This window comes from Varanus komodoensis, unplaced genomic scaffold (assembly GCF_004798865.1).
Source record: "Varanus komodoensis strain SLA01 unplaced genomic scaffold, ASM479886v1 scaffold25, whole genome shotgun sequence".
Taxonomy (NCBI): Eukaryota; Metazoa; Chordata; class Lepidosauria; order Squamata; family Varanidae; genus Varanus; species Varanus komodoensis.
In genome coordinates, this window is record NW_025335661.1 from 8461241 (window position 1) to 8485061 (window position 23821).

The following is a 23821-nucleotide window of genomic DNA, read 5'->3' on the forward strand; positions in this document are numbered from 1 at the left end:
GTCTGTTAATGAGCAATACTGTGTTGCATTCACTGGAGCACAGTGCTCCTGGCTACCAGTGGAAACACCAGCACCACCAACATGGAATTTAAAGACCTGCATGAAAATCTGCCAACCTGAATTTGATTTCTTTTCAGTGAAACGGATATGCTTGCTGGCCTTTAAAAAGCAATTTCAACAGCTTGTGAATGACATTTCTTTCTGATACTCTTCAAAAGCTCATTTTTCTGTTTCTCTGCAGTAATTTGAAAACATAATTGTACAGAATTAATTGAGAGACTTCTCCTTGAATGGATGAACTTGGCTAGTGTTCCACAAACTACTGGTGTGGTCAAACTACAAATACTGGGCTCTTTAAAAGAAAACCCGCTGTTACCGTGTGATTCCAGAGTCAGTCAATACACATAGCCAACAGTTGCTTATTAGTCTTTGATTATGTGAAATAGATGGCTTCTTCATTCAGACTTCACAAATATTTATTTGTTTAAAGTGCACACCCCATCCTCTCCTACCACAAGTGCAGTCTAAAATGTGGGGTCCCCCACATGATATTATTAAATACTCTCAGCCTTTTCTTTCATTTTTTCAGACTATGCACATCTTTGAAAAGACTTGTGCATGGGCAGAGTTTGTGCCTTTCAGTTTATGTGCTGATGTTTTGAAAAAGAGGACCATTCACAAACCACTGCCACTCAAAATGGATTAAAAATGAACACAAGGCGTTCAACATGGTTTCTTATCCCAGTTCAAGAAGCCAGTCAAAAAGGCTTGGTGCCAGCTCACTGCTTTCTTCATGGTGCTTGCAGAATTCTACCACAGCATGGAAAATATCACCCACTTTCCAGGATTTCTGGTGGACAAGCTGCACAACATCTAAGAACTGGAATAAATGATTTATTGTTAGAGAAAGTTTCTGCAATCCTCTCTCCTTCTGACCCATTTTTCATTTTAACGAAGCGGACCCTAAAGCGCTATACAAGAGGACTGCTTCAATTATTCACCTCTCACCTATTGCACAAGCAAATGGTGATTTGCATGTGGGGATGAGCTGCTACTGGTTCATTGCCACTAATCTTCCATCCTGCCACCACTGCACTAGCTTTCCAGTGGAATCACTTCACACACACACAGCGTTGCTCAAGCAAGGCGTGAGTAGGTGATGAGCAACTGGGTGATGTGCATGCTTATGAGAAGCAGTCCTGAGAGACAGGCTTTGGTTTGGAATGAAGATAATACCACATTGCACAGAGCAAATGCAAGTCAGATCTGCAGCAAGGCCTTGAAGCTTGCAGCACCCCAGGCAGTCCGGTATGCCCTTCTCAGTACTTTATTTCATGTCCCCTCCCACCTGGTTTTCCTCCCCTGCCTTGCCACAAGTGTTAGCTGCTGTGGCAGTGAGCACTCTAAGTGGCGATTAGGCTGTTTGGTGTTTCCCTGACTTTTGGGTTTGCCTTGAGCCTATTCATATCTTCCCTCCAGTGTCTTTGTGTGGAGGTGCCATTTCAGCTGCACAAACAATGGCATTCATCCCCAAATGCTGGAAAGAGAGGGAAGAAATAGACCCTGCAATGAAATGTTGCAGCATGGAGGGTTCCAGGGTACTTTCATTCTCCCTCCCAATATTCTGCTTCTCCCTGCAACAACTCAGCCAACATTCTGTGCTCTTTGAGCATGCACCCCAGCTGTGTTGGGGTTTCTGCCCTTGCTTAGCACAGGTTATTCCTGTTTCTGCAAACCATGGTGCAGAAGCTTCCGTCTTTTGCATTGATGACACTATCTTGACCCCTAAATTTTGATGTTCAAAGAAATGTTTATGCTGTTGGTATTGTTGCTTAGTCCCAAAGGACAGCTGAAATTCTGTGCTGAGTCTGCTCCAACACTAACAACACATTTCAGTTCTATTCTTCAAAACATTGTCTTGACCATGGGAGGAAGGTGGAGGTTCAGAGAGGGAACACCTGCCATATGCAGATTTATTCTTTTGGCCCACTACAGACCTAGGTGCTGCATCACTGCATACAAAAACAGCTAGCAGCAAACACAAAGCAGCAACATAAATATTTACACTTGTGCATTAGAGGGACACAGAGAAGGTGCCTGCTTTGTACCAGAGCTTCTGGCCAGCTTTTCCTACACAAATTCAGTTAAACACTCTTTAAAGGAGTAAATCTTCTCCTTGCGGTGCATGCTCTTTGTTCCTGGAGCTGGGGTTCAGCTCTGGACAATCATGTGGATCATGAGGCACATGCGGCACGATTGCCTAACGACCCTTGTGACACACAGCTTGCCATATCATCCACACCTGTGGCAAGGTGTGCTGCAGGGGTGGCTTGGAAACTGCCCCAGAACCCATGGCTTGTTGTGGGATTTTGGTGTGGTTTCAAAGCCACCTCCCTCTAAACACTTCAGAGCATTCAGGCGACATGGCCAGCTGAGCAGCATGAGGGGAATCAGGCAGGAAGTGTGGTGTCTGCCGAACATATGCAAGGGCAAGGAAAAGAAGCCCTCTCTTCATCTCCTCCATTCAAACCAAGCCAGTGTGGTCAGTGTTGGATGAGACCTGGAGACAAGAGAGCAATTCACACAATTCACTGGCCTGATTCACATGCTCATGGAGATCAAACTAAGTCAGGGTGGCATAATCTCCCGCCTCTGGTCTACAAGTGCCAGTCATATGTCTGTGGGGCTTGATGCCGTGGGGACCATGCCACCCAGAATTTGGAAAGTTCACCTGTCTCATCAAGCTGTGATGCAAATCTCCCAGAATGTAAACAAGCAAACATGACCAGCATAAATTGGGGAAAATAACTGGCTTATTTCCCCCTCTATTATCTTGTGAACCTGTTCGCTATCTCTAACTGACAGGACTGCTTGGTAGGATGAAACAGGGGGTGAGAATCAGGTCACTCCCTTGGTTTTTTTTGGAGGAAGGATGGAATAAAGAAGTAATACATTAAATATATAATTTAATTAGTCGTTGTAAAAAAGACCTCTGTATTTGGTTATCCATTATGACTATGCAACCTGGCAGCTATATGAACCACCAGAGAAAATCTGAACTTTTCCAGCCTGGCTAGCACTGAAAGAATTTCATGTGAGCGCATGAGCGTGTGTGTGTGTGCGTGCGCACGCGCATGTGCTAGAAGGAGCAACAGCTCTTATCTTGCTGCATGCCAACTATGTTTTGTTTTTTTTAAATTTTGCTTCCCTTACATTTTCAGGCAGCTGGGGAAAAATGTTACACTGTTTCCACGTTTGTGCTTTATTCTTTATGTAATTATGGACATTGCTATGTTACACACCCAACTCCAGCTTTTCTTCTAACTTGAAAATGGAAATCAACGCCTTTTCATTTTCTTTTCTTTTGCAATCAATATCCAATTAGGCTTCTCACTTGGAATTGCTCCACTTTCAAAATGCAGGAAGAAATATTATGCCTGTGAACTAGCCAGACTATTTGCTATTTACATACAGCATTCTAAACTTAAACACATATTTTGAAGTTGTTAAACTAGGCATGCAGTTTTTTTAAGGATATGCTTTCAGACAGAATGTGTTTCATCACTCTCTGGAGTGTGTTAGCAACTGGGTTTCACTATTTCCAGAGGCATATGGCAGAGCTGACAGCTGCTTCTTTAAGGGAACACAATTTGAGCAGTTCTTACAGAATGTAACTTAAATAATGTTTTCAATTTCCAAATATTTCCCTTTGGAAAATACTGAATGATATCCTGGCTCTACCTAATGACAACTTAATTTTTTGCGGCTTTTTAAAAAATATTCAGGATTGAAGCCCAGTTCTATGATCTGCTGCCCTAATGCAGCTGCTGTTAGGATTACATGCACAGCCCTGGCAGAAATGCCTGTTAAGAGTGCCAGGACATGCTTCCAGACAGAGGGTTCCCAGCACAAGGAACTGGAAGGCTCTGTGCAGATGTTCCAACTTTTTCTCTAATAGATTGTCTTCACTAAGGAAAAAGACAAGGAGAAGTAAGAAAACACAGGTCACAGGTACAATACATTGCTTGGACCTTTGTAAACTTCTGTGAACGGGGCCTGGCAATTGACTCATAAAGGTCTGGAAGCACCCAAGATGGCCTTCCACATTCTAAGTGGCACAGGTGTGTATTGTACAAGCCACATCTGCTGGAGACAAGAAGCAGAAGGATTCCTATCTGACCTCTTGCAGGGCCTTTTCATTATTGCATTATATTTATGCCTGCCTTTCTTCCCATGACAGCTTACAAAGTTCTCCTTCTCTCCAAATTGATCCTCACAACATTCTGAATACTTCTCCCCAGTATTTTTACCATTACTAATACAAATACAGAAAGTCATACCTTTTCAATTCTATTTTCCTGAGATTTCTTAAAATAGATCATAGGAATCCCAAGCTCTGATGCAGCTATCCACTGAAGAGTGGCACGCAATTCTGTATCAGGGCACTCTGGTTCTAGGTCAAAGTTTATCACCAAGATATCCTTTTGCCCACTGGCTGGTCCCACAGATAAGCCGGAAGTGTGTTCTGAAGAAAGGGCAACACAAAAATTTTCATTCTGGTAAGATAACTATTTATTTATTTGTTACATTTATATCCTGCCTTTTTTCCTTTCAAATAAATAACGGAGGTTGACATGCTTCTCTTTGTCTTCTGAACCTTATCCCCACAACAACAACCCTGTGAGGTAGGTTGGGCTGAGAGTCCATATCTGTCCCCAAGTCACCTAGGGGCTGAGTGGCGATTAGAACCCGGATCACCTGAGTCCCAGTCTGTGCTCTTAACCACTGTACCACACTGGCTCCCACACTTGTAAGCAAATCAAACTCCCATGGCCCATTTTGGAACCTACCTTCCACCTTGTCTGGCTGTTTGTCACGGAATGCACTTTCTTCTACTAATTCACTTAAGAAACAAAAAGGACAAGAAATATTGTAAATAATTTGGGGACACAGACATTCTTTCATGAAAGCTGAAATGATATTAAAGAGAGGCTTGAGATATTACAGCTTTATTGCAATATGGAGGAACTTGTTTTTACAGCACAATGGTAGAAACACAAAAGAAGGCCTTCTTGGGAATGGCTTCCAGAATCTGGAACTCTTTGTCCAGAGATACAGGCACTGTTGACAGGCTTTTGGCTCATTTACAAACTGACTTGTAAATACGTTGCAATTGGTTTTAACCAGTTATTTTGATTGATTTTAATCAATGTTTTACCCACTTTGTTTCTTTTACTCTGAAATTTATTAACTCTGCTATTAGCCACCCTAAGCACCATTTGGTGGAAATGTCATTTGCAGATTTAACAAATAACTGCAATACATCACCATTCAGTTTAATAGTTCTTTTCACTCTCATGTGTTATAAAGGTATTAAAGTGAAGGTCCTTTGAAATACTGAAATGCCTTGCTACAGAGTCTGCTGCAGTTGTGGTATTCACATTTTAAAACTATCAACCAATTTCTTCTCCTCCTCCTCCTCTAGAATAAGGATATCCTGCCATTCCACCGTATGCACAGTGCTCAAGGTGGCTTATAAAAATTTGAAAATGAAAGATCACAGATCACATGCAGCTTCTCCATACAACAGTGCACTATGAGCAGGATCCAGGGATCTGTGTGTGAATCTTCTGCTCAGAAGAGATCCTGAATCCTTCCCTACTAAAAACATCTATATGGATATCCAACAAATCAAGAGCAAAACCCAATGGGCACCTCCAGGGCACCTCCAACATGTTCTAAGTCAGTATGGTGGGTGGGGAATGGCTTCTGGATACATGCAAAAGTGCCCATGCAAACTTAAGCTGTCTTAGGATCCCAGCCAAAATCTATGATCTCTGCCTTTGTTTGTGTATTTCTTTGTATGCCACCCAATAGCCAAAGCATAGGTGCCTCTTGCTCATCCAATGGGCTTCTGTCTCAAAATGTGAAGATAGGAATTCTCTCATTGCCTTTTTCTGCCACTCCACAGTGGCAGGACTCCACAGGCACACAGCATGTATTTGGTTATCCTGTATGATGCCACATAGTAGGAAAAAGAGGGAGTGTGTTGGTGCTCTGTTGGTGCTCCTGGATCTTTCAGTGGTTTGGGTATTCTTACTGAGCATGGTATCCTTCTGGATCAGTTACCTGGATGATTGGCTCTGGAAGATGGTGCTTGGGCAATACTGCTCAGCTGTGTGGACTTGCCTTCAGGGGTCAGTCATTTCTCCCACACTTTTCAACTGCTGAGTGGGGTCATCCAGAGTTTTAGAGTACATTGCCATCAGTACACTGATGCCATGTAGCTCTACTTCTCCTTTTCTTCTCCAGCAGATGAAGCTGTACTAAACCTGTGTCTGGCTGTGACAATGAAAGCTAACAAATTGAAGCTCTATCCAGGCAAGGCTGAGGTACTATTAGTAGATGGTTCCTCTGACCAGATGGAGGGTTCTGGATGAGGGTCTGCTCTCCTTGAAGGAGTGGGTTTGGTGTCCTCCTTAGGCCATTTTTGTCACTCAAGGCTCAGGTGACCTCAGCAGCATGGAGTACCTTCTCCCAAATTTGGCTCAGTTATGCCTGATCTGAATAGGGATAGCCTGGTTTCAGTAATCTACACTCTAAAATGGTTTACTGCAAATAATTCTACATGGGATTGCACTTAAGGACTGTTCAGAAGCTGCATCTTGTACAAAATGTGGAATCAGAAGATTGAACACATAACACCAATACTGGCCTGCTTCCACTGGTTGTCTATATACTTCCAAGCCCAATTCAAGATACTGGTTTTAACTTTCAAAGCCCTACATGGCTTTGGGCCATAATACCTGATGGAACACATCTCCTAACTGCAATATATCTAGATACTGCAATCAAGATCTGGAGCCTGCTTCTGGCTGCCACCTCCAAGGGAGGCTCAGTTAGCAGCAACAAGGGCCTTTTCAGTGGTGCCTCCAGGTAATTATGGAACAAGTTCCCTACTGAGACTTGCCTGGCACCAATTCCACTATCTTTCTGGTGCCAGATTAAGACTGTCCTCTATGACATGGCATGCAATCAGCTTTAAAAAGGGCACAATCAGGGTATTATATCAGCTGTCTAAGAAGTCTTGTGATTTAATTTGATTCAGCTATTGAACTTTTTAAAATTTTGTTCCAATTTTGGCTTTTAAATTTTCTAGGGTAACTCGCTATCCATGTTTTTTCTACTGTATTTCTACTGTATTTTATGTGCTTCTGGAAAGTCCCCAGAGAGTTTGGCTATCGGGCAGTATAGAAATCAATCAATCAATCAATAAAAATGTAATAGTTTGGCACATTTCAGATGATGCAGATGACTTTCAGCTGAAATGGAAGAGCACTTCCCAAGATCAGATGTCACCTTAAGAGCTACTTACTGAATGGCACGAGAAGATGGCATGTTTTCCTGATAAATTTCCAGATCCACAATGCCAAGACTGCTAGTGGTACTGCTGTTGCCATTGCTGACGAAGCAAAAATTTAAGCATTAATGCCAGGCTGCACAAGCATGCACTTGAACACATTGTTAACCCAAAGTGGCAGGCAGCACTGCTGCTTTTCTGCTTCTCAGCATGAGGGCAAGCAGTTCTTGTCCTACTCAGCAAGTTGCTCCCAGCAAAACAAAAGATCTGGACATATTAAGTAAAAAAAACACATAATGGCTAAACATTGAATGATGCTACAAATGGCCAGAGAAAGAGCCAAATCCCAAGATGGTTCCAGTTTGATATGGCCAAAGGAAGACTTTCTTTCAGTTCATGGTCTTAGATAGCAAAATATACTATGTAAGACAGAGTCATACATGCATATACATTGCTTGATGTCTCATCACGCAGCACTGACAGCAAATGGGTGTTGTTTTGGAGATGGCTGCAGGAGAAATGAAAATTTGCTGGTCTGTGGTGGTTGATTTGCATATATGCCAATTAACACTTGCCGTCATCAAGTGATAGTGTCTGACTAACACTATCCTAGGCCTTCTGACTCTACACTCCAAGATGCCTTTGAATGCACTCCTAGAAATGCAGATGCTTCCGAAAGTGTGTGCAAGGCAGGTTAATTGCTCACTTATCTGACATCTCCCTTCTAAGTGTCACCAGCTTGTAAGTCAGATTCCACCAGATTCATATCTCATAAACACCGAAAACAATAATGGGCACTAAATATAGTGCTATATTCATGTATGACTTCCTAAACCAAATACTCTGGAGTGAGATCTCAGGTACAATAATTGTTTGCATTGGGAGCAAAATCTTTTAGGGGTGCAAATTTGGCTGATTTGATTTGGTTGTAGTAACACCATAAATATGAGGAATCAGAAAAAACCTGAAAAGCTATATAAAAATGTGCTTAAAAGAGCTCTAGATTCTCCTAGGATTTTTCTTTACAGGATATACAATTCTGGGGAATTCAGTCATAATGAAGCTGCATAATTCCACTGTTCTCATATGCAGTTCTTGTGAGAACCGACAAAAGAAGAACCAGGCAGGAAAAGTGCTGGGAAGTCATTTACCATTCAAGCTCATCCTTTTCAGTCATGGCCATCAAAACAAAGGAAATGAGAGTTTGGTCCAACAGTGTAAAATGCAAATGATCCAAACACTAGGTGCAATAAACATGTTTGGAAGATGGAACAGACAAAATGAGCCATGATTGACTCTAATTAGCTTGTCAGATGGCACTTTCCTTTGCAGGAAGAGGAAGCAATGGCTTAGGACTGGGTTTCAGTGCCTTTGCACATGGTTTCCAAATACATAACGAGGCCTCCCACAGCACTGTATGAAAGCTAGACCTCCTTCGGATCTATTCCAGTGACGTTCATTCAGAGTAAAGGACCATCAAAACGCTTATGCTGGTGATTACACCCCTTGCAGCTCAAAGGGCACAGAGTTACCTCATAGATCTCTCACTGAGTTGCAAATAGCTGCTGGTATCGTCAGGATTGTCCTCCTCATTGGCCAGCTGACACCAGCTGCTCCCTGTGCTCTCATCACTGCTGCTGAGAGGGACTGGAGACTCCTCCACAGCTTTGGCCTCTACGGAGGCTTCGGGCTCCTGGCCGTTGCAGGTTGCCATGCTGATGGAGAAGAAGAGAGATTGGAAGAATATACTCATGGGAATATTTTCTGATTGGGTTCACACAACGTGGCTACAAGTCATCCAAACACAGCACTTTTTCCTGGGTGGTGGTTTTTAGGTAGACCCCTGGAATTGTGCTGCCAAAGGGGGAAACAGCCCCCTTCTGCAAAGCCCCCTCCTCCTCTGGGTTTGGTTGCCATCGTATATCTGTGCAACTATCTGTGTAAGTGGTGGTGAGCGGGTAGGCACTGGGCTGGCTGGGGAGGCTGCCTGCAGGATTTGGGCAGCAGACCCTCCAGCCTGCCCCGTTTTTACTAGCCTGGCCATGTTGCACTAAGGAGACCACTTCCAGTGCTACTAAAAAGTCTAGTCTCCTTCGCGCAAATGACGGCTCATGTTAAACCAACAACAAACCTTTGTTGTGTTGAGAGCCCCTTTAATTTTTTCTTTAAAAAGTAGTGGGCAACATGGGTAGCTCCCCACTGTACCCGTGGGCATCCTTGGGGAAAGCACCTTTGGGATGCCCTCAAAAGGATCACAAAAACAGCCCTTAACAGTGGCTTTCATTTTTTTTAAAGTGAAGCTGCAGCCTGCATGAATGACTCGCCACTGCTAAGGAGATATCTAGGTACTCTTGCACTGTTTGTTGGGATACTGCAGGAGGACTGGGGAGCAGGAGTGGGGAAGAAGGGGATGGAGGAGCGCACAGCCCCTAGCTGTGCCTGACAGTCTGCCAGAGACGGGGGGATTTTATCAACAGCATGTGTTTAAAATTCCCGGGCAGGGGTGGGGATGGAATCATATCATGCACACTTGTCCAGTGTCTTCTATTGGTGAACTGATCCACCTTGCTCAGTCTTGTTTTAGTACAGGGCAAGGACATGAGCATCATCGGATATATCTTCATGCTGCTCTTTTTGAAGGTGCCTAGCTTGTCAGAGGCATTAGGCTTTCTGCCAGCAACCGGTGGGGTTGCCAAGTTACATTTCAGGGGCAGCATTGTTGCATCTTGTGCTTCAGCCCTGTTGTGGTTTCTGCCAATCCTCCTCCTCCTACTTGTGTTGCAAAACTGAAGTTCAGCTTAGTTCAGTCAGTGGGGAAGAGGAACAGAAGACAAGGAAGGAAAGACGGCAGGAGACACAGCATGTTCCTGCTACGTATTTATTCTCAGAGGCCCTTCTTTGGGCACCCTCCACAACATATATCTGGCACTTGTATGTGTGTGTGGGGGGTGGGGGGGTGGGAGGAAGGTATATGGGGAAAGGGCCTTTTCAGTCATGGCACCCTTACTATGCAAACCTCTTTGCAGGGGTGCTTACCCCAGGACAAGAGTGTATTTGCCAAGCACTAATTTTTCATCATTAAAATAGTTTTGTTCTTTTAGATTGTACTTGTATTTTGGGCTGCTGCTGTTATTTTATTAGCCATCGGCATATTTTAACATAGTTTTGGGTTCTTGGTTTTACTGTTATTCTCCTTTATGCACACACACTCACATAGGGCATAAGTACTGTCTGTGATACCTGGATGCAGAACTGGCAGTTCTAACTACATGTCCTTATTCCAAATGCAAGTAACAATTCCTTCTGGATCAATTGCCTGCTTTTCCCATTGTTCAAGCTTCTCCAATGGGTGCACGTGGGTGGATTGGTTAAGCCTGCTGACTTTTGGTGAGACTGCACATTTTTTGTCTATGGCTGAACTAGCAGAACTTTGGAGAAGCCAAATCTTGCCCAGGTATGCCAGGCAGCTTGAATTTTTATCATCGAGAAAACGTAACTTTTGATAACGACATTATCAACATGAAAATTAAAGAAAGCCAAGATCTATTCTCATCCATATCAGATTCACCAAATAATAGCAACACTATTCCAAAACTGTGTTTTAAGTTAGATTTCATAAACGAACTTTTAGAGCAATGTCAGAAAGAGTTGGATCAAACAATGTAGCACAATTTTCTATGAATAGGCATTGTCTACAGACAGGATGACTCATATTGCTCCATAACAAATGGGAGAAGGGAGCAGGTGAAGCAGAAGTTAATGGAGGCTAAGAAACAGCCACTGAAATAGTTTCATGAACAACCTTGAATCTGCATGAAATATGAAATCCAGCACTCTGGTCTTTTCAACCTAGGCCAAGACCTATATGAGTCCAGAGGAATGTAGAAAATATGTCCATTTTTACAGTAATATTGCAGGTAATACTAGGACAGCACAACTGAGAATCTATAAATATAAATAGTTCATTTCACCAGGGCTGGATTAATTATTGTGCTTAATATATAAGCTATATACTAGAAGCCTAGCCACAGAGGAGATCCTATTATGTGCAGATAATGTTCAGGATGCACCATATAAAGGGTCTTTCCATTCAGATCTTTAGATTGGAAGCCCAGGCATACATTTTCATCAGCAGCAGAGCTGGGCTGAGCTCAGAGTGCTTTCACACACCAAACACCCCTGCTTACTTCAAGCTTTCTGCAATTCAGCAGTCTAATTCAGGTAGAAAAACGCCATTTTGTGTTGCTATTGTTAAACATTTGGGAGTCAGAAACTCTTGCTGATCTCTTGCAAATCATCCAGAGATCTGCCAATACATTTCGGTCTACTTCTGTGGGCTTACTTCCAGGCAAACATTTATAGCAGTTCAGACTTAGTGAATGCATATATAAGTTATACTCCACACATGAATGTGAGTGAAAAAGAATGCACTGGTGCCTATTTTTGCTCGTTGCAGCCATATGGGAAGAGGGGTGTGCCTCTACACATCCACTTATCACACAAACATATGTACTTCAGTCTGGATAGGAAACTTACCTGTTGGTTGTTGTGGAAACCAGATGCCTTCCTGAATCTGCCTTTGTAGATTTTTCATTGTTTAGATGCTCCCTCGTTTTCCCAGAGGTGATGTTAGCTTCTGTTAAGGGCTGGGAGCCTTTATTAAACTCTTCTCTTTGATCTGTTTCTATCTGAATTAAAGGCACTTCCCTTGGGCATGCAGAAGAGCTTGTCTGGTTTGTGGAAAACGAACCAGGGGATCCAGTATGCTGTTTCTTCACATCTACATCTAGTCTGTCTCCGGTGGGTTTACAGTTACTTTGGATCCCTACTGGGATGCAGCTGCTGTCTGTTGCTTTGCTTGTGTCTGCAGAATCCTGATGGATGGCAATTAAGGTTTTCCCACTCTCCACAATGTTTTCAGCTAGCCTGTTTGCGTATTGCTGAACATGTGGTGGAGAACCATGAGGATGTTGATCAGGCTCCGCGATCTCCCCATCATCAGCTATGATCTTATTCTTGCACATCAGGGCTTTGATGGAGTTTGACCAGGTCTCATGAATCAGCATGTCAGTTACCTTATCAGTCCGACATCTTTGATACAGATAAGAGTCTGATTTGCAAAGCCCTGATGAGGACACTGTACTGATAGGCTGTATGGTTAAAGAATCCTGGTGGCCATTGCGAGAAAAGCCATCTAATGAATTTGCTTTGATGGGCACATTCACTGTAAGCCTGGATGCTGTTGATCTGCTATCAGGCATTGAAGACTGTCTAAAACAAAAAGCTGATCGTTGGGAAGGAGGTAATAAATTGTTGCTCCAGTCCTTTGCACTCCTAGCAGAAAACCCATTTTCCTTATTTTCCTTTTCAATTTCCCTTAGCATATATTTATAAAACTCTTCCGTAATGCTTTCTGTGCTTGACTGTTTGGATGGGCAACTTGGCCTCACACTGAGGTGGCCATTTTTCTTGGTGACTTGCTGCAGTGCAGAATTTAAGATGTTGTTTGCATTTTTCCCAGCATAGTAATCAAGTAATAAATCAAATTCTCGACCTTCATTTTCCATCTGGTTGACCATAAACCGTGAAAACTCATCTGTAATGCTTTCACAGCTGGACTGCTTAGAGACAGAACTTGTCCTGCTTAGGGGTTGCCCTAAAGTGTTCATGAGAGCCAAAGTATTTGCAGACCCTTTGGAATCTGAGTCCTCTTCAGGAATGCTTTCACAGCTGGATGCGTTGACTCTGCTCCACCGGTCACAAAGTAGCCTATTTCGTGGATGGTTTGGACTCTGCCATACATTATCCACCACAGAGAGTTCTGCCAAATTAATAATCTTAGCAGCTACATCACTGGCAAAGCTATTGCTTGAATCTGTTGTATCGTCAAGATAAATGGATTCATCCACAACCCTATTCATAAGCTTTTCTTTTAGCTCAGGATGTTCATCTGTTTTTCTCTTGATCTCACTCAACCTAGGCGGCCTATGCTTTCTTACAACCGATCCATTAGACTGTGTTTCTTTCTTTCTTTTGATGGTCCGGCATGACAAAGCCTGGGGCATCAAATATTCACTTCCTCTCTTCCATGCACAGAACCAAGGTTGCTTGCCATTTGAATTGTCAAGGCAAATGGCAGCTATTTCTGTTGCCATAGAGACCACAGTCTCTGCCAATTCCTCTGCAAAATCTGCTATGCAGTATTTATCTGTTGGGTGTTTCAACTGTAGCAGAGGTTGGGGAGGCAGAAAAGCTTGAGTACCCAATAAGGACACACTGCGTTGGGCTTCGCTGTGCCATGCTGCATCACCCATGTGCTTCTCATGGCTTTCTGTACTTATTGCAACATTGGGAGATTGAAGTTCTCGAAGGCCATGTCTGCATTCAGTAGTCGCTGTCATATTTTCTTTGCCAGCACATGAATGAATGTCCTTTTTAGCTTGATTGCTACTGGAATTTATGGATCTGTAACACTCTCTTGCAGTTCTTTTCAAATATCTTTTCTTAGGAGATGTTTTTCCAGAGGATGAACTGTGAGCATGGGTCCTGGATGGTGAATTGGTGGGAAATGTGGCAGATTCTGGGGCGTCTGGTGCAACTTCCCCTTTGATGTCTTCCACTGAATGTGTTGCTGACACAGCACCCTTATCAGTGTTGGTGCCACGGAAGATGCTAAAAGCCTTGCTCTTGGGGTAGCTTGTGGGTGACTCTAATAGATCGTGTGCTGTCTCTTTTGGCTGGCTTTCCATTATCTGCCTGTTAAGATGATCATCAGCCAGAGTATTCAGACATTCACCGAGTTGTGCAATATCAGTCATCTTCTTACATGTGAAATACAGCACATTAAAAAGCAGCTTATTTGCAGTCGCAATAAAGACATCCTGGGTACTGAGATCTATACTTCTGTCTGAACATGCATTAAGCTGCTTCTTCCTGACCTCTTCCACTGAATGTCTGAGGATAACATTGGACAAGTTCTGGGCAAGTTCATCAACAATTATTTCATCCAAGTGGGGAACTGAGGGCTTTGTTACTGTCTGAACAATTTTCCCATTTATAGACTCCATGAAGTCCCCTATATTCCTGTATGCTTCAGGTTTTGACAGCACTAAGGATGCCTCTTTGAGCAACACTTGTGCAATACTATTGTTCAAATCCTCCATGCTGCTCCCTATGGCTATGCTACAGTGAAGAGTAATGGCTGCTGATGTCTCAGCAGCAGAAAGGAGTCCACCTGAAGCTATAGGATACTTGGCATCTGTTCTTTCTCCGAAGCCACAAACAGCAACAGCGCTTGCTACTTGAGTCATGCCGCACAGGGCAGATGGAAATGAATAGTCCACAGGTGTACAACTGACATTTTGGGAAGACTTTTCCTCTAAGTCTTCACTATCATCCACATGTGTTTTAGAGTTTGCAGTCTCCTGTTCTATTTTGAGCTTTTCTGTAGCATGCGGGCTCGAAATGGTACCAATGACTGTAGCGGCACAGGCCAAGGCTACCTCTAAGGCACTTTGGGTGCCTCCATTGGAACTGTTGTTTTGTAACCAATCTGCATCTTCAGTAGCATGTTCAACTTCAGACCAAGGACATATATTTGGAAGGTTAGCCCCAGGCCATTCAGGTGTGTTGTCAGAGCCATCTGGACTTTGAACAATAACTATTTTGGGAAGCTCATTCCATGACCGAGAAGCCATTACATCCTGTGATGTGTATGCAGCTGAAGTTAAGGAGTTACCAAGAGAGATGCTGATGGCAGCCTCTTTGGTAAAAGCAGACTGAGACAATCTGATGAATGCATCTTGCAGGACAGACTCTGCCAGATTTGTAGCAAATTGACCTGCAGTGGCTTGTTCATTCTGCATGGGAGGATGAAAGGTACTTTCAGGTCTATACTCTGATGTGCCTAAATGACTGTTTTGTTCTGTTGTTGCATCATTCAAAGCAATAATTTCCTCCTTAGCCATTATGGCCAAAGATGCATCTTCTGATACATCAGAATTGTCTGTGTCACCACGAGAAGAGTCTTCCAGATCATCGATATTACAAGAAGTCTTAGGTTTTCCAGCAATGTCAGTCTTCCATTGAAGTTGATTAACAGTTTTAGTTACAGTCTCTTCATCCTCACCATTATATTCTTCTTCAGAAGAGCTTAATGTTCTAGCAGAAGCAGTGCTGCCTTTGTTACTAGAATTAGATTCCAGAGTAAATGGTAACCTAACTTTTTTGCAATGTAGGTTTTCAAGTCCTTTACCTCTGTATGTTTTGAACTCTGCTGCAGCTTCTGTGACATTTAGCTTTTTATGACCTGGGAAAGGGAAAATAATATGTTAGCCTTTAGGAAGCCAAGCATAATTTCCTGAACAGTGGATGTGCCAAAGCATCAGAGAGTGCAATCACCATCTATCTCTGTTTCATGACCAACGATATCTAACAGCACAAGGAAAATTTAGCTTCTTATTATATTGCTCTCATGCCACAGTTAAAAGGTATGCACCAATTAACACAAAGTGCAGTTTCCATGAGCACAAAACCCCATGAATGTGATTGCACAGACAGCTGCAGATATTCATTCGGTTGACTAGATTTTACCGTTTCTATATTCATCTGCCTCATTCTCTTCTTCAAAGTACTCTGATGCTGTGAGGAAGTCTTCCTCTATTGAGGACACCGAGCAGTTAGTATCATCTTCAGGCTTTAAGATGCTAGCCTCTAGGTGCAGCTGCTTCTCCTGCACGAGCTCCAGCCCAATCAGAAACTTGTTTATTTCAAAAATGATGCAGCTTGTGCTGTTCTTTCTGTTTCCTCTTGCACACTGAACCAGACAGACATCTGCCAGCCAGGAACACTAGATGGAGAAAAACAGCCAAACAGTAACACAATTAGCATGAAAATCTCCCAATTTTGTCATTACTCTCTATGTTCTCCTATGGAACAAATACATTTTTCTGAATGTCTGCAAGGCATTACAGACAGTTTTGGAATGTCTATTATTATGTTTTAAGGTTGCTACCCTAAGTACATTTACTTAGCAGTAAGTGCTACTGAACTCAATGGAACCTCTGAGTAAATGCATAAGAGCTGCATTGCATGCATGGCAAAGTGCCAGCACCATTTCCAGCTAATGCCATCACATTATTATGACCCCTGGCCCTTCGACCTTTCAGCGTGTAGCAGAAGACTAATGTAAAAACTTCCTCAAGGAAGGCTAGGCAGCACCTTATTCAAGGCCCTTCTCTCCAGGGGACATGGTCCTGTCACCATCCCCAGCACAACCCTTTGACGAATGGGGCAGCATAGAAATGTTTTAAATAAATAAATAAACCCACATCTGTTCCTAACTCTTGTCCTGACTCCATCAGACTCTATCAGCATCCCTGGAAAACCTCAAACACCCACAGGAGGGGGCACCTGTGTGCCCTTCTTAAGGTTTTTGCTGGGCTTTTGCTTTTCCTTTTCATTAATATCTGCTGTTCTACTCAACATAAATGGTTGTTGCATAGTTTGCATATGAACAGCAACTTGACTTTATAAAATGAAGGAGGAGAGTTTTTACTTGGCAAATGAAAATAAAATGGTCACAGATGTGGTCAACCATGACTAAAAAATGGTAGCCACTTGCTGGCCATGAATGATTTTTGTTTAGTCACTGGCCACATGCTTCGTTGTTCTTACAGACACTGGCTGGGTGGCCATGGCTGAAGACAGGGGCTTGGACCCAAAGCTCTTATTTGTGAATCGAAGGAGACTTTTCAGCCACAGCAGGAACCTTGGTGCTCGTGGAAAGGCCCTTTACATGGGAGCAATACTCCTTCCATGAATGCAAGTTCCTTCCATTCATGAAATGAAAACTCTGGATCCCACCCAACATCTGTTTATTGTTGATACCTGGTAAGGATTCTCAAAGTATATAGGCAGTAACATTCTATGCTTCAGCAGCTAGAAGTATAATAAAGCCAATGAAATGAACCATGCAGCACAATCCTATGCGCATTTAGTCAGACACAATCCCGACTATATTCAGGGGTGCTTACTCTGGAAGAGTGTGTATAGGGCTGCAGTCATGCAGTGCAATCCTAGAATAAACAAGGATATTTGTTTATTCTGCTCCAGGGAAATATGCATTGGATTTCAGCTCCATTTACCTTGATGCAATATTCCCTTGGTGCAATATGTGTTTCGGATAAACATTTGTATCTCACTTTGTTGCAGCACAAAGACACCTTAGGGTGCTATTCCATGCATGTTTAGACAGAAAAGAGTCCTACACTGGCAAAGGGATACTGGAAGTTATAGGCCATTTTTCTCTGCTCAAGCATCCATAGGATTGACTGTTAATATTTGCTTTGAATTTAGTACTGGGCAGATTAGAAAGGCAATAAATCAATACATAGGTAGAGATAAAAACTCACACAGTGACAGACTAGCAAGAGCAGATATAAATTCGTTTTTAGAAAAGCTTCAGATTGTCTGCTCTGCAGTGAAAACCTCTAAATTCAAGGAGATTGGCTTCCACTAAGTGTATGCAGAACTATTTCAGCCTTATTCTTTGTGAACCAGCTGTTAGATGCAAGCCACTGCTACCCCGCCCCCGGTATGTCCTGCACCGTTTCTTTTACGAGGCATGAAATACACCTTACAGAGTACCAGACATTCCAGTAGATCAATTTAAAGTTTATACCTGGGGTACTTCAAAATCACTCTGAAGCTTCCCTGAAGTTAATCCACTCAGCAGAACAATTTCATTCTCTTTTGGTGGCTGTACATTCATGGAGTTGATAAGCTTCGGGAGATTTGGGGAGATGCTGATCAATCTCTGAAGTACAAGAAATGTGAACATGAGGAAACCCACATTTCTTTTTCCAGCTGTGCCATCAGGTATAAAATAAACGGAGCTGCTGGCATGCACTCAAAAAGTATTGGAATGAACTTCACATGGGGTTAAGATGCTGGCTGGTCTAAAAATAGAGTGCTTATGAGGCAAGAGTTACAAGAAGAGTAGATGAACATATGGAACCAAGACCCAGATGGTTTTCCAGCAATTGCACTAATCAAAGTTTGCCTGTTTAGTCCTCTAGTTCAGCCTTTCCACAATATGGTGACCTCCGCGTGCATTGGCCTGTAACCTCCTCAACATACCCAGTTAGTATGGCCTGGCTGGGGATGATGGGAATCACAGTTCACCCCATCTGGACACCATCCCACTGGGATGTGGAAGGCTGCTGTAGTGTATATTAAATCACAAGTGTATGCTTTATCTATTATGTATTGCTTTATTTATTGCTTTATTATTGTATTCTGTGCTGTTCTAGAATTTGTAAGCCACCCAGAGAAACTTCAGGTTATGGGGAGGCACAGATGTGGAAATAAATAAATAAATAAATAAAGTTTCTTCTACAAACTCCCCTCGGGGTGTTCACGAATGTATGCAAAGGAAAGGCTGTGCTTGCTGGCTCAGCCCCCAGTGCTGCTGTCCTTGCCATCTGCACAGGACACATTTGCTTTTGCCAGGAATTCTTACATTACCTGTATCTTGCATGTAGTTAAACTGTTGCAGCTTGAAAATGTGCCTGCATGCCACAAGCTAAACTGTAATGCCATCCATTAACACCAAGGTGGTGGGAAAACACTCTAGTTAATATCAGTCAACCAGACATGTTTCTGACTGAGTTGAAGGACAAGATGGCACCTCCACCATTCTGTGCATAGAATCCATTTCGACTGGGAACTGACCCTTAACTTCATCTTGGCAATTGAGCAGTGTCTTTCACTCCACCTGTGGACAGCAGACTACCTGAAGGGGTGCAGTATGGGTTGTGTGGCACACACAGCTCTGACCTCCAGCATCTCAAGATCATTCCCCATTCCTTAGTATCTGCTACCAGAGGTGGTCTCCTCACTCTGCCTAATGGTAGGGCCAGAACTGGAATTAACTGGATTTTACCAAGGAAAGGATTGTTGCCAAGCTTGCAAAGGAAAGGTCCCTGAGCATGCTTTTACATGGAGTGTAATGATGGAAATGCTTAGCTTCAGTGGGAAAATGCAAGGCTGACAAAAGATCTAGAAGATATATTTAGCTCAGATAAAAGATTAACGAGGGAAGCAATGACAGTTTGCAAGTGTTAAAAAGGATGCTGAAAAGAAATATATGTATATTCATTCTATCCTGAGAGGCAAGAAACAGCATTAAATTGCTGAAAGTCAGCTTTAGCCAAATATCAGGAAAAGTAACTATACAAAGAGTTAAGCACAAGAAAATGTAGTCTAAGTATTTATGGGATCACCTTCCTTGAAGTTGGCCAAGAAAATTTTGGACAGTCTCCTGTTAGGAATTGTCCCTGGGGAGTACTGCTTCACAGTGGGTAAATTCCTTCTTCCTACCTCTGAGGTAGAATATAGTGATGCTGACCTGAGGTTCTCCTGGGAAGGTCAATGCCCACAGGGCAGCCATACTATTCAGCTGCTTGCCTATATGCCTCCAGTGACACATATCAAGGGCATCTTAAATAAATTCTGACCTCTGGGCCATGGTTTGGATCCAGATAACCTTCATTGAGATGGCTGTCAGTCAAAAAAGGGGCCTCTGTGCTTGAAGCACCGAGCCAGTTAAAAACTGGCAATACTGTAGGGCAAAGTTTTCCAGAACAGAGACCCCTGACATCCCCCTGCTGCATCCTCTAGTTTCTCTAGTAAGTGATTGTAAGTTCGGATATACATCGATGAATGGCATGGAGCCTTTAAAAAGGCAGGGTGATACATTTCTAGCTTCCTCTCAGCTTCCCGGAAGTCCATCTCTGTCTGGACCTGTCATTTTCTGCTTGTTATAGAGATAGGGACTGGGGTACTCTGCTGGTGGGTCAAGCTGTTTCCTGCTGTCATGAGTTGGTGAACTTGAGCAGATTGTATGTACTATGGAAAGGTATAAGATGTCCTGACTTAAGGCAATGGCTCGGATGAAGGGTTTGGAGCTGTTTTCCCTCCCTATCCATGAGACTACAGGCTAGTTCAAATTTGCTGGAAGTATGTGTGTGGGTTCTTAGAGTCATTAGTGGTCTTGTACATGGGATACATTTATCATCAAAGTGGTGTTCCATTCTCTGTCCCCACCCCAACCTGGGAAATGGTCCAGACATCCCTTCAGTTTTCTGTTTATTTTCCAGTATGTAATAGGAGCCATTTCTGTATGTATTAGCTGAGCACTTGCCTCTTTCATGAGTTCATCATTGCAAACATCTTTGTGTGCATCCAGATTCACAAAGCAAACCTGCAATTACAGAGAAAGAAATGAAAAGATTTAAACTCTTTGTTAAACCCTTAAAAAGTATGAAACTATTTGGAAGTGAAGACAAATTAATTGTACTAAGCATATTATGCAACAGGCCAACTTTTGCCATGAAAGAGAGGATTGTCAAAAGTAAGCAACTCAACACTTCAGAGAAATGCACTGGAAAGAAGGAAATTTATACTACACTGCAAAATAGGAGGATGCCTTGCACCAGTCAAACTTTTTGACAACCAAGCTCAGTATCTTTTACACTGGCTGACAACAGCTGTCTCAGGACTCGGGAAGAGGTCCTTGATCAAAAAATAGGAAACTGCCCACCTAGTCCAGTATCAACAACACTGGTTTGCAGCAGGTCTGCAGGATTTTAGCCAGGAATATTTCCAGGCCTACCTGGACGAGAAACCAAAGATTAAACTTGGGGCCTTCTGCATGCAAAGCTGGTGCTCTACCAGTGAGCCCTAGCCTTCCCTGATGCTGTTTCAAAGTGGAGACACACGAAATTGAAGCTGGACCTTTCTGCTAGCAAGGGATACCTTCTGCTCCCAAGCTATAGTCCCTCTTTCTTCAGTCTTCATGCATAAAGGCTGGTGTCTGTAGAAGCCAGTTCTGCAAAATGACTCCACTCTGTTTGCAGTGAGGTATGATGGTTTCTTTCAACAGCAGCTTCCAGTTTCAAAGAGCACGCTGTGGTTCAGGTTGCCACGTTATGATAGAACTATTTCAGAGACAACTTTTCACAAGCCCTTGTGCAATGTTCTTATTTTCGTTGTAGGTGACATCTTTGATTCTGGACTACAGAGAATTCTGGCTTTTGCTTTCTTGTATTCAGCCATGTATAGCTATTTTGCTGCAATGACAAAAGGGCAAAGAGGCCCAAGAGCTTATGAATGGGACTCTCTGCACACAATCTTCAACGCTTCAGCTATTCAACAAAGAGCAGCCAGATTCTTTCTTCTCACACACATACAATTCAATATACAGCGTGTTCTGCAGTGGCCTTCTCCAACCTCATTCTCTCCAGATGAATTGGTCTAAAGCATTTTATTGAGAAGAAAAATAGCTTTTTTTCTTGTTTTGTTCGTGGGAGTAAACAAAACACACACTGAAACCCCACACACTGCAAGCACCTTGAGTTTTCTCTCTGTGGAATTTGCTCTTTCAGATAATTTGAGCTAAGAAGTTCATTTAAATCCAGTTTGTGTCACCTGAGTATGGAAGCAGTGTATTTTGGAGGGGGACATTTTTATCCTGTGTTAATATAAGCACATGTTCAGCAACACAGTATATAATGAAAACTTAAGAACAACTTATCTCCAACTGAGCAAAAACTTAAAAAGGGGCCAACATCTTGGTGCAGTTATGCAAACATAGGCAAAATTAGCAGACTTATGTAATCTATTCTCAAATGCTTATTAGTTCAATACAGAATTGGATGATGTAGACTTAATATAAAGACAGAAATCGATAGAGGCATTCTTAAGCCAGCAGGACTTTGTGCAAAACTAATTCATACTTAGCCACCCATTGAATACTCCACCCTTTTCAGAGAAATAGCCTTTCTATCACTTTGTACATTTAGAATGACATACATCAGTTTCTGTTATAATTCTAGAAAGGGCTGTTATTTAACAGTAATTGGCCTGGTGCAGCAACACCTCACAGCAAAGTATGCTTGGCATTATCATGTGTACATACTTTGCAAGAATAAGCAATAACAAAGAACATACTTTTTAAAAAGCCCATAAAAGACAATGTCCTCATGAACGATTTATTTAGCAACAGCCTTAGAACACTCTGTAAATAGAGCTCTTTTATTGCTGTGCCATAGCTTTATGACTCTGACATTTGCATTTCTGACAGCAGATACTTCCAAGAAGTTAGCCTAGTCATGGCTGCAGGAAACTAGCATTATCTAATGCACACATATTTTATTTTAAGATAAAGCTTTGCTTTTGTGTCCAGACACTTATGTAACTAAGGGGAGCATTAGATTTTGAAAAGGGAAATAAAATCTTATTTTGCCCTTTCTTGTTCCATCTGCTATGCAGCCTGTTCTGCAGATGGCCATTTTTTGTGCATGCAATAGGTCTGCATTACACAGACTTGAATCCGAACTAGGTTGAGACAAAACCCAACATGCAACCCAAATTCTGCCACTACTGTACCATGAATGAAAGGGATCCTTAACTTTGCTTTACAGGAAGGATGGAGAACATCTGACCTACCAGATGTTGTTGGACTACAACTCCCATCACCCTTGACATTGGCTATGCTGGCTGGGACTGAGGGGAGCTTCTGGCTACCAACATTATACGACTGTACCTTTCCCACCTTTGATGTGCAGCAATGGTTCCCTCGTGTGCCTGCTCCTTCTTAGTAGCATGCAGAATCATAGATCTGTTGCTCTGTCATGCTTAGAGTTCCGCATGGCATTTAACTCAGCAGATTGGCGGGGGGGGGGGAGGCACTGAACTGTGCGGAACATGCACACACGTAGGCCTCCCTACTGCGGGTATGTGTGCTGCACATGTGCATGTCTATGCAAAGGGCTGGATTATCATGTGAGAGCCAGTGTGGCGTAGTGGTTAAGAGCATGGGACTGGGACTCAGGCGACCTGGGTTCTAGTCCCCGCTCAGCCATGGAGCCAACTGGATGACTCTGGCCCAGTCACAGATGCTCAGCCCAACCTTCGTCACAGGGTTGTTGTTGTGGGGATAAGATGGAGGAGGAGAATGATGTAAGCTGCCTTGAGCCCTTTGTAGGAAAAAGGCAGGATATAAATCAATCAATCAATCCATCCATCCATCAATCAGTGTCCATGTATGCATAGAGTTACTCTGTGTCTCCATTCTTGCCCATCCCTGCTCATACCTGAATAGGGTTTTCCTGCAGACAATCTTCTGTGTCTGGTGTGGTGAAGTGTCCTAGTGCAAAAGGCTGGAACGGAGGGGAGGGGAGGGCAATGGTGTTAAGACCATACCGGCAGTCAATAAAGCCAGGAAATTTGGGTGGACTCAGTGAATTTCAGTAACAGTGAGACAAACAGTGTGATGAGAAGCACAGGTAATTTATGGTCTGTTAAACAGCATTTTCTATCCACTTGGGAAAGAATTGGCTTTGACAAGGCCAGCCAGAAGGGCAGTAGCAAGTGTGTCATCAAGAATATTAGGGGAGG

General features: G+C 42.9%; 1 protein-coding gene across 2 annotated transcripts in view; it reads right to left on the bottom strand.

The window, feature by feature from the left end:
• Positions 1-736: 736 nt before the first annotated feature.
• LOC123024840 (SPHK1 interactor, AKAP domain containing) overlaps positions 737-23821 on the bottom strand; it is a 50642-nt gene continuing 27557 nt past the window's right edge. Inside the window, exons 3-11 of one of the 2 annotated variants that reach the window (XM_044433015.1) lie at positions 20565-20624; positions 18042-18176; positions 15953-16208; positions 11897-15668; positions 8893-9075; positions 7376-7462; positions 4851-4903; positions 4341-4525; positions 737-880 (exon numbers count right to left, since the gene is read on the bottom strand). In XM_044433015.1, the coding sequence (XP_044288950.1) occupies positions 737-880; positions 4341-4525; positions 4851-4903; positions 7376-7462; positions 8893-9075; positions 11897-15668; positions 15953-16208; positions 18042-18176; positions 20565-20624 (4875 nt within the window). The remainder of the gene's footprint in view (positions 881-4340; positions 4526-4850; positions 4904-7375; positions 7463-8892; positions 9076-11896; positions 15669-15952; positions 16209-18041; positions 18177-20564; positions 20625-23821) is intronic. The other variant, XM_044433016.1, reaches the window with a different exon arrangement.